General features: G+C 39.7%; 1 protein-coding gene across 1 annotated transcript in view; it reads right to left on the bottom strand.

Annotated features, from left to right (window-relative positions):
- The window catches only part of SH2D1B (SH2 domain containing 1B), a 38,499-nt gene extending 24,645 nt beyond the window's left edge, over positions 1-13,854 (bottom strand). Inside the window, exon 1 of the mRNA XM_061185795.1 lies at positions 13,626-13,854. Within this exon, the coding sequence (XP_061041778.1) occupies positions 13,626-13,774 (149 nt within the window). The 5' untranslated portion in view covers positions 13,775-13,854. The remainder of the gene's footprint in view (positions 1-13,625) is intronic.
- Positions 13,855-15,315: the final 1,461 nt, after the last annotated feature.

Here is a 15,315-nt window from a genome sequence, read left to right as displayed (position 1 = left end):
AGACTTTTAACTTCTGGCTTTCTCACTGGTCTTGATTGGAGTGTGCATCCATATAACCTTTTGTTGTACTAATTTGTCAATGTGTGTAAAAATGTTAAAATGTTTAGGATATTATCCTGAGGAGAGAGTTGGGCAAACTCTCAAAGATGTAAGCACAAAAATGTTAATCTTCTCAAATTACATTGTGTCCATTGGACCAAATTGGAAATAACCTAAATGTATAGTTATGTATAAATTAGGATACATGCAATCAATAAAATAGTAAGCAATCATGAAAGGATGATGTGTATTGGCTTTCTTTTAAGTGGAAAGATACCCATTATACACTGAAAAAAAGGGTTGCAGATGATCATATATATAATGAACCATTAACGTACATATATAATATTTGCGTATGCATGCATATGAATAGAGAACAGTCTGGAGAGATTAGAAAAGGCGATTTCTGAGTGGTGAGACTGAGATAATTTCTGCTCTCTTTTTTATACCTTTCTCAACATTTGATTTTTCTAAAACAACAGAAAAGTTTGAATTTTTTTTTTTTTTTCTTTCTGAACTCAAGTCTTTCCAAAGATCTCAGAATCTGAGAGCTGGAAATGACTCTTGGGTTCTCTCTCATTCACTCTTTCTGTTGTTTCCTCCTCAGTGAGGACATGCCCTAAGTCAGGGCTTGGGTTCTTCTCACCTGCAGCCTTCCTATATATGACTACAGAAAGTCCCTCCTTTGTCTTCATAACTGCAGGTGAATTCCTTGCATCTCTGAATATCTATTCCATTTTGATTCTGCTGATTATAAAGCCAGACCCAGTTCCAACTTCTAACACTCACAATGTCACCTACGCAGACAGTGTTTTGCACATTGGTGTTTTCTGCACGCTCTATCAGGCTGTGAGATCAAGTAACATTTCCTGTCCATGGTTACCACATACATAGCTTTCTGGTCAGTGCTATATGCTGCTAGGCCAACTCTCCTCTGTGACTTCCTTTCCTTATTTCTAACCTTCTCCATAATATCTTCATTTAGATCTGTGAAAGCGTGAAAGTTGGCATATTGCCATTCTAACACAGCAAAGAAGAAAGGGTAGCTCATTTCTAGGAAGCAGAATGCAAATTCTACATATTAGGATCTCCTGCCAAGCCCTCAAGTCCCCTGCTTGGGCACTTTATAACACAGTTCCAAGGGGACCACCTTGAACATATTTCAGTGGAACTGGGGACATTGATAAGAGAGGGAACATAACAACATATTAACAGTTTGACCTTGGACACTTTAGTTAATAAGAAGCTCCATTTCTTTTCCCACAAAATAGGGATATATCACCTATGGAAGATGGCTTTGCAAGAGATAAATGAGATAATTGATGTAACATGCTTAGCACAATTTTTGACTCATAGAAAGCACCTTCATAGTGGCTCTTGCTGCACAGATGTAGAAAAACAGTCTAACACTTGTGTTGTAGATAATTTTGGCTTTGCTTACTTAGGGTGGTATACTGGAATATGAATTGCTTTATGTGACCTTCTCAGAGGAATCTTTCCTGTACCCAACCTAAAGAAGACTCTTTGTCCCTCCCTGTAATACTTCTCTGTTTTGTTTTCACTGTATTGTCTCCTCTCACTGGAATGTCATTTCATGAAGGCAGGACTAGTGCCTGTACTGTTTATCACTGTTTCACCAATGCATAGGAACATGCCTGGAACATAATAGGTGCTCAGTGTGTGCTTGTTGAATGAACGAATGAAGGTTCTAGTCATCCTCCAAGTCCCAGCTCCCAGGTAGGCTCTCTACTCCTTGATGAATGAATCACTCCTTGCTCTCAGTCATCAGTTATCACACACGTCACAGTGTCCTTTTACTTCTTTATTTTCCCCACTAGACTCTAAGCTGTGTTGAAGGCATCAACTGAGTGTCTACCATAGTGCTTGACATGGGAGACTTTAAATAACTGTTGAACAATAACAACTGAATGGTCTGTCTGATCTGTGTGGTAACAAAGTTTCACAAGAATTATGAAAAAGGCCATTTTGATGGGGACCATTTGATCTGAGCCTTAAGCCTGAGGGTGCCTGAAATTTTGGTTGCCTTTTAGTGACGTGGGCAGGGAAGAGGGTGAGCCCTGATCAAGTGCAGGTGTTTAACAAATGTTTATTCCTGCCTCTCCATTTGATTAGTTATTATTATTTGTATTACATTTCTCAATGAATTTTGCTTTGAATGAATATATAAGCTAGGATGATGTATCACAGAGCAGTTGAGCATAAATGTCCATTTTTAAAGAGAATCCCAGTGTTGACTACCTACCCTGAAATCTTGACCAAGGTCTCTCCTGTCTCTACCACATCTCTTGCAACTTCTAATCTCTATTCCCACTGCTTGCCCCACCGTAGCTAGTTCCTCACCATCTCCCATCTAGAGACACAGCAATCTGTATTGCCATCATCATCTGCCAGCTTCAGTACACTCTCCTTATTAGACTGGAGTTCCTAAAACTCAGCATCAGTCTTGTCATTTCCCTGCTTAGAAACCATCCATGTTTCCCCATTAGCTACAGTATCATTCTTTTAAGACCCCATAATATTACCCCAAACTGACTTTTCCAAAAGTTGGTTTCCAAACTACCTTTCCAGAACCCTGTATGATTCTTATGTGTTTTAAAATATCCTATTTCTAGACCTATGTTCCTGCCTTTTCCCCAACCTACAATGCCTTCCACCCCATTTCTGTGTAACCAAATCTTATCCACTCTTTTAAATCCCAGCTCAAATACCACCTCCTCTAAGAAGACTTTCCTGCTCATCTCCTCTGTCCTTGAATTTGTATAATATTGTCTTACCCTTATTTTATTTATTTACATGTTGAAAAAAATTGCAAGTCCCCTATTGGAATCTCCTTAGAATCTCCCCAGGCCTTAGCACAGTGTTTGAATAGATAGTAGGGATTCACTACATTTTTATAAACATTTTTTTAAATTACCAAAGTAATACATGCACGTAAGCATTTAAACGGTGTGAAAAAGTTATCAAATAAAAAGAATGAATCCACAACCTTTTTTTCCTATTTATTCCTCCTAAATTTCCCAGCTGTAACCACTATTATAAGTTTCTTATATAACTTTCAAAAATTGTTTATGAATATACAAGGATATAGGCATACTTTTTTTTTTTTTTACACAGACGGGATCATACTTTGTATCTTGCCTTTTTCACACAACAATAGATCTTGGAGTTTTTTTCATACCATATATGGATGTACTCAATCTTGTTAATGTCAATTTGTACGTACTTATGCAGTAATAACTATAAGATACGTTTTTATTAATGAAATTTTGGGTCAAAGGTTATACCTGTGCATTTTATGTTTTGACCACATTTCTATCCAAAGAGGCTGTATTTAGCATGTGCAAGCACTTCTGCTTCCCAGCAGTTGAATTTCCTCTGGGTATTTTCATAGTTTTAATTCTAAACCCTTGAAGAGGTAAAAATGGTATCACAGACTTGGGGAAGATGGCGGAAGAGTAAGACGCGGAGATCTCCTTCCTCCCCACAGATACATTAGAAATACATCTACACGTGGAACTGCTCCTACAGAACACCCACTGAATGCTGGCAGAAAACGTCAGACCTCCCAAAAGGCAAGAAACTCCCCACGTACTTGGGTAGGGCAAAAGAAAAAAGAAATAACAGAGACAAAAGAATAGGGACGGGACCTACACCAGTGGGAGGGAGCCGTGAAGGAGGAAAGGTTTCCACGCACTAGGAAGCCCCTTCGTGGGCAGAGACTGCGGGTAGCAGAGGGGGGAAGCTTCGGAGCCACGGAGGAGAGCGCAGCCACAGGGGTGCGGAGGGCAAAGCGGAGAGACTCCCGCACAGAGGAGCGGTGCCAACCAGCACTCACCAGCCCAAGAGGCTTGTCTGCTCAGCCGCCGGGGCGGGCGGGGGTGGGAGCTGAGGCTCGGGCTTCGGTCGGATCGCAGGGAGGGGACTGGGGTTGGCGGCGTGAACACAGCCTGAAGGGGCTAGCGCACCACAGCTGGCTGGGAGGGAGTCCGGGAAAAAGTCTGCAGCTGCCGAAGAGGCAAGAGACTTTTTCTTGCCTCTTTGTTTCGCGGCGCGCAAGGAGAGGGGATTCAGAGCGCCGCCTAAACGAGCTCCAGAGATGGGCGCGAGCCGCGGCTATCAGCGCGGACCCCAGAGACGGGCATGAGACGCTAAGGCTGCTGCTGCTTCCACCAAAAAGCCTGTGTGCGAGCACAGGTCACTCTCCACACCGCCCCTCCTGGGAGCCGGTGCAGCCCGCCACGGCCAGGCTCCCGTGATCCGGGGACAACTTCCCCAGGAGAACGCACGACGCGCCTTGGGCTGGTGCAACGTCACGCCGGCTTCTGCCGCCGCAGGCTCGCCCCGCATCCGTATCCCTCCCTCCCCCCAGCCTGAGTGAGCCAGAGCCCCCGAATCAGCTGCTCCTTTATCCCCGTCCTGTCTGAGCGAAGAACAGACGCCCTCAGGCGACCTACACGCAGAGGCGGGTCCAAATCCAAAGCTGAACCCCGGGAGCTGTGCGAACAAAGAAGAGAAAGGGAAATCTCTCCCAGCAGCCTCAGAAGCAGCGGATTAAAACTCCACAAACAACTTGATGTGCCTGCATCTGTTGAATACCTGAATAGACAACGAATCATCCCAAATTCAGGAGGTGGACTTTGGGAGCAGGATATATTAATTTTTCCCCTTTTCCTTTTTTTGTGAGTGTATATGTATATGCTTCTGGGTGAGATTTTGTCTGTATAGCTTTGCTTTATAATAGCTTTATTTTACTTCACTATATTTTATCCTCTTTCTTTCTTTCTATTTTTTCTCCCTTTTACTCTGAGCCGTGTGGATGAAAGGCTCTTGGTGCTCCAGCCAGGCATCAGGGCTGTGCCTCTGAGATGGGAAAGCCAACTTCAGGACACTGGGCCACAAGAGACCTCCCAGCTCCAAGTAATACCAAACGGCGAAAATCTCTCAGAGATCTCCATCTCAACATCAAGACCCAGCTTCACTCAACGACCAGCAAGCTACAGTGCTGGACACCCTATGCCAAACAACTAGCAAAACAGGAACACAGCCCCATCTATTAGCAGAGAGGCTGCCTAAAATCATAATAAGGCCACAGACACCCCAAAATACACCACCAGACGTGGACGTGCCCACCAGAAAGACAAGATCCAGCCTCATCCACCAGAACACAGGCACTAGTTCCCTCCACCAGGAAGCCTACACAACCCACTGAACCAACCTTAGCCACTGGAGACAAATACCAAAAACAATGGGAACTATGAACCTGCAGCCTGTGAAAAGGAGACCCCAAACACAGTAAGATAAGCAAAATGAGATGACAGAAAAACACACAGCAGATGAAGGAGCAGGGTCAAAACACACCAGACCTAACAAATGAAGAGGAAATAGGTAGTCTACTTGAAAAAGAATTCAGAATAATGATAGTAAGGATGATCCAAAATCTTGGAAATAGAATAGACAAAATGCAAGAAACATTTAACAAGGATGTAGAAGAACTAAAGAGGAACCAAGCAACAATGAAAAACACAATAAATGAAATTAAAAATACTCTAGATGGGATCAATAGCAGAATAACCGAGGCAGAAGAACGGATAAGTGACCTGGAAGATAAAATGGTGGAAATAACTACTGCAGAGCAGGATAAAGAAAAAAGAATGAAAAGAACTGAGGACAGTCTCAGAGACCTCTGGGACAACATTAAACGCACCAACATTCGAATTATAGGGGTCCCAGAAGAAGAAGAGAAAAAGAAAGGGACTGAGAAAATATTTGAAGAGATTATAGTTGAAAACTTCCCTAATATGGGAAAGGAAATAGTTAAGTCCTGGAAGCACAGAGAGTCCCATACAGGATAAATCCAAGGAGAAACACGCCAAGACACATATTAATCAAACTGTCAAAAATTATATAAAGAAAACATATTAAAAGCAGCAAGGGAAAAACAACAAATAACACACAAGGGTATCCCCATAAGGTTAACAGCTGATCTTTCAGCAGAAACTCTGCAAGCCAGAAGGGAGTGGCAGGATATACTTAAAGTGATGAAGGAGAAAAACCTACAACCAAGATTACTCTACCCAGCAAAGATCTCATTCAGATTTGATGGAGAAATTAAAACCTTTACAGACAAGCAAAAGCTGAGAGAGTTCAGCACCACCAAACCAGCTTTACAACAAATGCTAAAGGAACTTCTCTAGGCACGAATCACAAGAGAAGGAAAACACCTACAATAACAAACCCAAAACATTTAAGAAAATGGGAATAGGAACATACATATCGATAATTACCTTAAATGTAAATGGATTAAATGCTCCCACCAAAAGACACAGACTGGTTGAATGGATACAAAAACAAGACCCATATATATGCTGTCTACAAGAGACCCACTTCAGACCTAGAGACACATACAGACTGAAAGTGAGGGGATGGAAAAAGATATTCCATGCAAATGGAAATCAAAAGAAAGCTGGAGTAGCAATTCTCATATCAGACAAAATAGACTTTAAAATAAAGACTATTACAAGAGACAAAGAAGGACACTATATAATGATCAAGGGATCGATCCAAGAGGAAGGTATAACAATTGTAAATATTTATGCACCCAACATAGGAGCACCTCAATGCATAAGGCAAATACTAACAACCATAAAAGGGGAAATCGACAGCAACACAATCATAGTAGGGGACTTTAACACCTCACTTTCACCAATGGACAGATCATCCAAAATGAAAACAAATAAGGAAACACAAGCTTTAAATGATACATTAAACAAGATGGACTTAATTGATATTTATAGTACATTCCACCCAAAAACAACAGAATACACATTTTTCTCAAGTGCTCATGGAACATTCTCCAGGATAGATCATATCTTGGGCCACAAATCAAGCCTTGGTAAATTTTAAAAAATTGAAATCGTATCAAGTATCTTTTCCGACCACAACACTATGAGACTAGATATCAATTACAGGAAAAGATCTGTAAAAAATACAAACACATGGAAGCTACACAATACACTACTTAATAACGAAGTGATCACTGAAGAAATCAAAAGGGAAATCAAAAAATACCTAGAAACAAATGACAATGGAGACACGATGACCCAAAACCTATGGGATGCAGCAAAAGCAGTGGTAAGAGGGAAGTTTATAGCAATACAAGCCTACCTCAAGAAACAGGAAACATCTCGAATAAACAACCTAACCTTGCACCTGAAGCAATTAGAGAAAGAAGAACAAAAAAACCCCAAAGCTAGCAGAAGGAAAGAAATCATAAAGATCAGATCAGAAATAAATGAAAAAGAAGTGAAGGAAACAATAGCAAAAATCAATGAAACTAAAAGCTGGTTCTTTGAGAAGATAAACAAAATTGATAAACCATTAGCCAGACTCATCAAGAGAAAAAGGGAGAAGACTCAAATCAATAGAATTAGAAATGAAAAAGGAGAAGTAACCACTGACACTGCAGAAATACAAACGATCATGAGAGATTACTACAAACAACTCTATGCCAATAAAATGGACAACCTGGAAGAAATGGACAGATTCTTAGAAATGCACAACCTGCCGAGACTGAACCAGGAAGAAATAGAAAATATGAACAGACCAATCACAAGCACTGAAATTGAAACTGTGATTAAAAATCTTCCAACACACAAAAGCCCAGGACCAGATGGCTTCACAGGCGAATTCTATCAAACATTTAGAGAAGAGCTAACACCTATCCTTCTCAAACTCTTCCAAAATATTGCAGAGGGAGGAACACTCCCCAACTCATTCTATGAGGCCACCATCACCCTGATACCAAAACCAGACAAAGATGTCACAAAGAAAGAAAACTACAGGCCAATATCACTGATGAACATAGATGCAAAAATCCTCAACAAAATACTAGCAAACAGAATCCAACAGCACATTGAAAGGATCATACACCATGATCAAGTGGGGTTTATCCCAGGAATGCAAGGATTCTTCAATATACGCAAATCAATCAATGTGATACACCATATTAACAAATTGAAGGAGAAAAACCATATGATCATCTCAATAGATGCAGAGAAAGCTTTCGACAAAATTCAACACCCATTTATGATAAAAGCCCTGCAGAAAGTAGGCATAGAGGGAACTTTCCTCAACATAATAAAGGCCATATATGACAAACCCACAGCCAATATTGTCCTCAATGGTGAAAAACTGAAACCATTTCCACTAAGATCAGGAACAAGACAAGGTTGCCCACTCTCACCACTATTATTCAACATAGTTTTGGAAGTGTTAGCCACAGCAATCAGAGAAGAAAAAGAAATAAAAGGAATCCAAATCGGAAAAGAAGAAGTAAAGCTGTCACTGTTTGCAGATGACATGATACTATACATAGAGAATCCTAAAGATGCTACCAGAAAACTACTAGAGCTAATCAACGAATTTGGGAAAGTAGCAGGATACAAAATTAATGCACAGAAATCTCTTGCATTTCTATACACTAATGACGAAAAATCTGAAAGTGAAATTAAGAAAACACTCCCGTTTACCATTGCAACAAAAAGAATAAAATATCTAGGAATAAACCTACCTAAGGAGACAAAAGACCTGTATGCAGAAAATTATAAGACACTGATGAAAGAAATTAAAGATGATACAAATAGATGGAGAGATATACCATGTTCTTGGATTGGAAGAATCAACATTGTGAAAATGACTCTACTACCCAAAGCAATCTACAGATTCAATGCAATCCCTATCAAACTACCACTGGCATTTTTCACAGAACTAGAACAAAAAATTTCACAATTTGTATGGAAACACAAAAGACCCCGAATAGCCAAAGCAATCTTGAGAACGAAAAATGGAGCTGGAGGAATCAGGCTCCCTGACTTCAGACTATATTACAAAGCTACAGTAATCAAGACAGTTTGGTACTGGCACAAAAACAGAAATATAGATCAATGGAACAGGATAGAAAGCCCAGAGATAAACCCACGCACATATGGTCACCTTATCTTTGATAAAGGAGGCAAGCATATACAGTGGAGAAAAGACAGCCTCTTCAATAAGGGGTGCTGGGGAAATTGGACAGGTACATGTAAAAGTATGAAACTAGAACACTCCCTGACACCATACACAAAAATAAACTGAAAATGGATTAAAGACCTAAGTGTAAGGCCAGACACTATCAAACTCTTAGAGGAAAACATAGGCAGAACACTCTGTGACATAAATCACAGCAAGATCCTTTTTGACCCAGCTCCTAGAGAAATGGAAATAAAAACACAAATAAACAAATGGAACCTAATGAAACTTAAAAGCTTTTGCACAGCAAAGGAAACCATAAACAAGACCAAAAGACAACCCTCAGAATGGGAGAAAATATTTGCAAATGAAGCAACTGACAAAGGATTAATGTCCAAGATTTACAAGCAGCTCATGCAGCTCAATAACAAAAAAACAAACAACCCAATCCAAAAATGGGCAGAAGACCTAAATAGACATTTCTCCAAAGAAGATATACAGACTGCCAACAGACACATGAAAGAATGCTCAATATCATTAATCATTAGAGAAACGCAAATCAAAACTACAATGAGATATCATCTCACACCGGTCAGTTTGGCCATCATCAAAAAATCTAGAAACAATAAATGCTGGAGAGGGTGTGGAGGAAAGGGAACACACTTGCACTGTTGGTGGGAATGTAAATTGATACAGCCACTATGGAGAACAGTATGGAGGTTCCTTAAAAAACTACAAATAGAACTACCATAAGATCCAGCAATCCCACTACTGGGCATATACCCTGAGAAAACCATAGTTCAAAAAGAGTCATGTACCAAAATGTTCATTGCAGCTCTATTTACAATAGCCAGGACATGGAAGCAACCTAAGTGTCCATCATCGGATGAATGGATAAAGAAGATGTGGCACATATATACAATGGAGTATTACTCAGCCATAAAAAGAAATGAAATTGAGTTATTTGTAGTGAGGTGGATGGACCTAGAGTCTGTCATACAGAGTGAAGTAAGTCAGAAAGAGAAAAACAAATACAGTATGCTAACACATATATATGGAATCTAAGGAAAAAAAAAAAAAAAGACCATGAAGAACCTAGTGGCAAGATGGGAATAAAGACACAGACTTACTAGAGAATGGACTTGAGGATATGGGGAGGGGGAAGGGTGAGATGTGACAGGGTGAGAGAGTGTCATGGACATATATACACTACCAAATGTACAATAGATAGCTAGTGGGAAGCAGCTGCATAGCACAGGGAGATCAGCTCGGTGCTTTGTGACCACCTAGAGGGGTGGGATGGGGAGGGTGGGAGGGAGGGAGATGCAAGAGGGAAGAGATATGGGAACATATGTATATGTATAACTGATTCACTTTGTTATAAAGCAGAAACTAACACACCATTGTAAAGCAATTATACTTCAATAAAGATGTTTAAAAAAAAATGGTATCACATTATTCTTTTTTTTTTAAATAAATAAATGTATTTATTTATTTATGGCTCTGTTAGGTCTTCGTTGCTGTGCACAGGCTTTCTCTAGTTGTGATGAATGGGGACTACTTTTCGTCAGTGTGCGCAGGCTTCTCATTGTCGTGGCTTCTCTTGTTGCAGAGCACGGGCTCTAGGCGCACAGGCTTCAGTATTTGTGGCACTTGGACTCCGTAGTTGTGGCTCATGGGCTCTAGGGGCGCAGGCTCAGTAGTTAAGGCACACAGGCTTAGTTGCTCTGTGGCATGTGGGATCTTCCCGGACCAGGGCTCGAACCCCGGTCTCCTGCATTGGCAGGCGGATTCTTAACCACTGTGCCACCAGGGAAGCCCACATTATTCTTTTAATTTGTGTTTTTTTAGTTATGAGTGAGATCTAGCATTTTTTCTTATGTTTCTTTTTCACATTCCATTTCAGAGAATCTCCTCCTCTTGCATTTTACCTAGTTTTCTAAAAGCTTCATTATATGTTAATGAAGTTTTGATTTTTTCTGTTGGTTTGTCAATAAGTTTTTTTAACAACAGTTTTTTGTTATAATGGTCATATTTAGCAATCTTTTCTTGGTTTCTGTGTTTTATATCTTGTTAGGAAGTCTTTCTCAATTCCAGGAATATTTTTTAATAGTTCACGTTTTCTTCTAGTACACACGGTTTCATTTAGAAAAATAAGTTCTGTATTAGAACCAATTTGAATTAATTTTACTTCAAGAAGTAAGAAAGGGATTCAGGTTTATTTTTTTCTAAGTGACCAGCCAAGTGTCCCAACACAATTATCACTCATCTTTTCCTCATTGATTTGAAATGCTCTTTTACGCATATGCTAAATTCCATACGTATTTGGCTTTATTTCTACCAGATTCTATATTCGATTCCATTGATCTCTCAGTACCAAACTCTTTTAATTACTGTAGTAGTTACTGTAGTTTTATAATGTATTTTAATATTTGGTACAACTAGTCCCCTTTTTTAATAAAAAATTTTCTGGCTCTCTGGCAGGTTCCTTGTGTTTCATTTCCCACCTGGATAAACTTTACTATCTTTGAAGAAAAAATTTTAAATTCTGTTGATTTTTCACTGGAAACATACTGAATTTATGATTAATTATGGTGAACTGATATGCTTTTAAACTGAATCCTTCCCTTCACTGAAGTCTTCTAGTAAGCTCCCCAGTAGCTATTTAATTTTGTACGTTTCATATTACATTTATTCCTGGGTATTATTAATTTTTTGCTGATGTAAATGAGATGTGTTATTATATTTACTTACTGGTTATTGTTTCTGTATGAAAAAGCTATTGATTTTTTAGATTTCAATAATATAAGCAGATATCCTTATTGGATTTTCTTAGTTTTTAGTAGTTTTTCTTTTCAGTTAAATCTATATTTCAGAGGTATAAAGTCATGTCAACTGCAAATAATAATAATTTTGCATCTTCCTTTTCAATTTTTACATGTATTTCCTTTGACTAATTACACTTGCTAACATCTCTCGGAAAATGTTACATAGTAGTGCTTATAATGAACATCTTTGGTTCATTCATGATTTGGGGGGTAATTCTTCTAGTGCTTCATCTGGCCTTTGTTTAAGGAAGCATCTCTCTAGCTCTACATGGTTAAGAGTATGTAAGTGTGTGCATGCATATGCACACATGAGTGTGTGTTTAATTGAGGGGTTGATGCTGAATTTTATCTAATACCTTTTAAGCAAATTTGAATCAGCTATGCAGTTTGTAACCTCTGACTTATTAATATGTAATTAAACTAATAATTTTCCTATCAGGGAACCATCCTTGATTTCTTGGATTGGACGATACTTGAGCATAGTGTATTTTCTCCATTAATGTTTTACGGGCTTCCATTTTGTTCGTAGTTTATTGAAAATTGATAGTAAATGAAATTGAAATTGGTCTGTAGTTTTCTTGTATCTGTGTGTGTCTTTTTTTTTGAAAAAAAAAGTTTTACCTTAATACATAGAAATTGAAAAAAATCAGTAAGAAGATGAACAACTCAAGCTAAAAATGCGTAAAGGATATGATTATGCAATTCTCAAAAGAAGAATTAACAATGGCTAAAAATATATGAAAACACCCTCAACATCACCTGTGACTTGAAAATTCAAACTGCTAACACCTTAAGGCTGCCTTTCTTGTAACTGTATTCCCAGTATCATATAGAGAAAGAAATATATCCCTGCTTATTCTGTTAATAATGACAATCTCTTTTGTCCTTATAGCTCCCGAATTCTAAGAAGCCCTGAAGCGCATCCATGGAGATACTTGGGTTTTAATTTCTATAACAGGTAAAGAAAAATTTCAGTGGTCTCCACAAACACAAGAATCCTTAAAGACAGTAGATTTCCCCTGATATCTGTTCAGGATTGCTTTCTAAACTGGGCTAAACAAGTTCCTTTAGCAGTGTAGCTCTGATGCTCTGGCTTGGACCTGCATACTGAACTCAGCCTCTTTGGAACCACTAGATGAATTGTAACGCAAGCAAGTTGTTTGAGAAATCCCAGGTCTCTGTTTCTTCATCTATAAAATGGTGGCTTGTCTTGATAGACTACAAGCAGGATGAATGGAGATGATGTACGCTGAAGCCTTTTACAAATCCAACGAAATTTGAAATATTATTAGTATTATAAGAATCACAAGTGGAGCCAGCAGAATCCATGTAAAAAGTTGGCCTCTCAGATAAAAATTTTATAAAGGGCACCTAGTCTTTTCCATACCAAATAAATCAACCTCTATAGGAGAGGACCTTTCTCACATGGCTACCTTCTCTGCCTCCCCGCTCCGCTCCCATGCTTCCTGCACTCTTCTCCTCACCACCCCCCACTTCTCCTGCTCCACAGAGTCTGCTCATTGCTTGTATGGCATTTGCACCAGGGAGAGAAGGGCAGGTGGAGGAGCTTGGACAGACACGTTCCTTCCATCCCCTCCTGGCAGTGTCTAGCTATTTCTCATTCTGCTTATTTGGGCTGCAAAGTCAGTGAAGTACAATTTCTTTTCTACTTGGTTATCAGTCCTACATTTAACATAAGCTTCCAAATGTGTGGAAGATGAGGCTACTCACGAGACACAGAGGCACAGCACTCCAGGCATAGACTCACTGTCTCTTAACAGAAAGTTGCCGTCCACTCCTTCCTTGAGCAGCAAGGTCTCACAGTCTCGCTTGGACAGAGGGCCGTGGTAATAAGGCAGATCCATGGTGAACCTTCTCATATCTCAAGTTCAGAGACAACTCTGAGGAGAGAAGAGGAAGCAGTTGGCCTAATGGAGACTGTGGAAATACCTCTTCCTTCTCTGGCTCGTGGGGGTGAGATGAGGTTACCTGTGGGACTCAAGTAGTTTCACAAGATTCAGGAAATGTGAGAGGTGGGGTAATGAAGTGACCAAGACTTTTCAGCCTGTAAATAGACCAAGTATGACTCATAGAAGTGGGTTAAAGTGCAATTGGGTAAACACTGGAATCAACGATGTTCATGGCTCGAGCTCAATGCCGAAGACAAGCTCCCCAGAACTGGGTTGCAGCCTTGTATGTCACCCTAAATCACCAGTTTTTACCTTCTCTGGCTCATGGCATCCCTTCCAGGGATCACATCACTGCTTTTGGCTGAAATGGTTGCCCATTTTCTGCTGAAGCTGCCTATGATTATGCTATGCTTATCTCAGAACAGTTGCTCACAAACTGTTCAGATGCTGAATGAATCCAAGTGTGTCCAGACGCAATGGAACAATTGAGAAGGTAGGACGCGTCTATGGGTCAAATGACATGAGAAATTAAGACAGCAATAGGAATAGAAAGCAACTGGATGCTGTGGGGGAGGATGGGTGGGGGGGAATATCCCCTGGCTAAGGCTCCTAGCCACTGGTGAACAAAGGCCATTTTTGACATCCTCAAGCATCGTGCCTTTTGGGGAAGGAGCTGGTGCATGTGGGAGTGATATCTGGATATGCAAAATTAGTGCAGGGATACTTATCCAGGTGGAAGAAAAGAATATATTAGGCTTGGGTTTGAAGAGTCTCAGGTCCTTTGAAATTTCCATCCTGCAGGACAGCAGTGATGACCAAGAAAAGTCTATCTAGCCAGGGACACTTAGCCCCCTTTAGACAACCTGGTGTTGATGAGAAAAATCTTTTTTTTTCTGCTGAGCCTTTTCTACCTTGGTCAACTGATATGCTTGGAAAAGATGGTTTCTGTTATCTGAGAATCAGAATTAGTCTTAAGAGTAATTTCTAAGGCCTTTTTCCCCCAGCTTTGTTGAGATATAATTGACATATAACATTGTGTAAGTTTAAGGTGTGCAACGTGTTAATTTGGTACACTGCAAATGATAACTGCCATAGCATTAGCTAATAATGCCATCTTGTCACATGCTTACCATTTCTTTACTGTTGTGAGGACATATAAGATCTACTCTTGTAGCAACTTTCAAGTATATAATACAGTATTATCAATATTAATTGTAATCACCATGCTGTACATCAGATTCCCAAAACTTATTCATCATATAACTGGAAGTTTGTACCCTTTGACCAATATCTCCCCATTTCCTCCAATGCTTTTTGAGCAACTAAACTGTCCTACATAGTATTGTTTTATGTTCAAATAAATCTTTATTTACAAAAAGAGCCACTGGCAAGATTTGGTCGCCAGCTATAGTTTGTCAATCCTTGATTTAGAGTAGTAAAATTTTTAACTGAGTACATGACTGCCTAGCTAAAGGTTATTTTTCCTAGCCTGCCTTGTAGCTATCTGTGAC

This window comes from Eubalaena glacialis, chromosome 3, assembly GCF_028564815.1.
Source record: "Eubalaena glacialis isolate mEubGla1 chromosome 3, mEubGla1.1.hap2.+ XY, whole genome shotgun sequence".
Lineage (NCBI taxonomy): Eukaryota > Metazoa > Chordata > Mammalia > Artiodactyla > Balaenidae > Eubalaena > Eubalaena glacialis.
The sequence above is the reverse complement of the archived record's forward strand: the minus strand, read 5'-3'. Positions and strand labels throughout refer to the sequence as shown.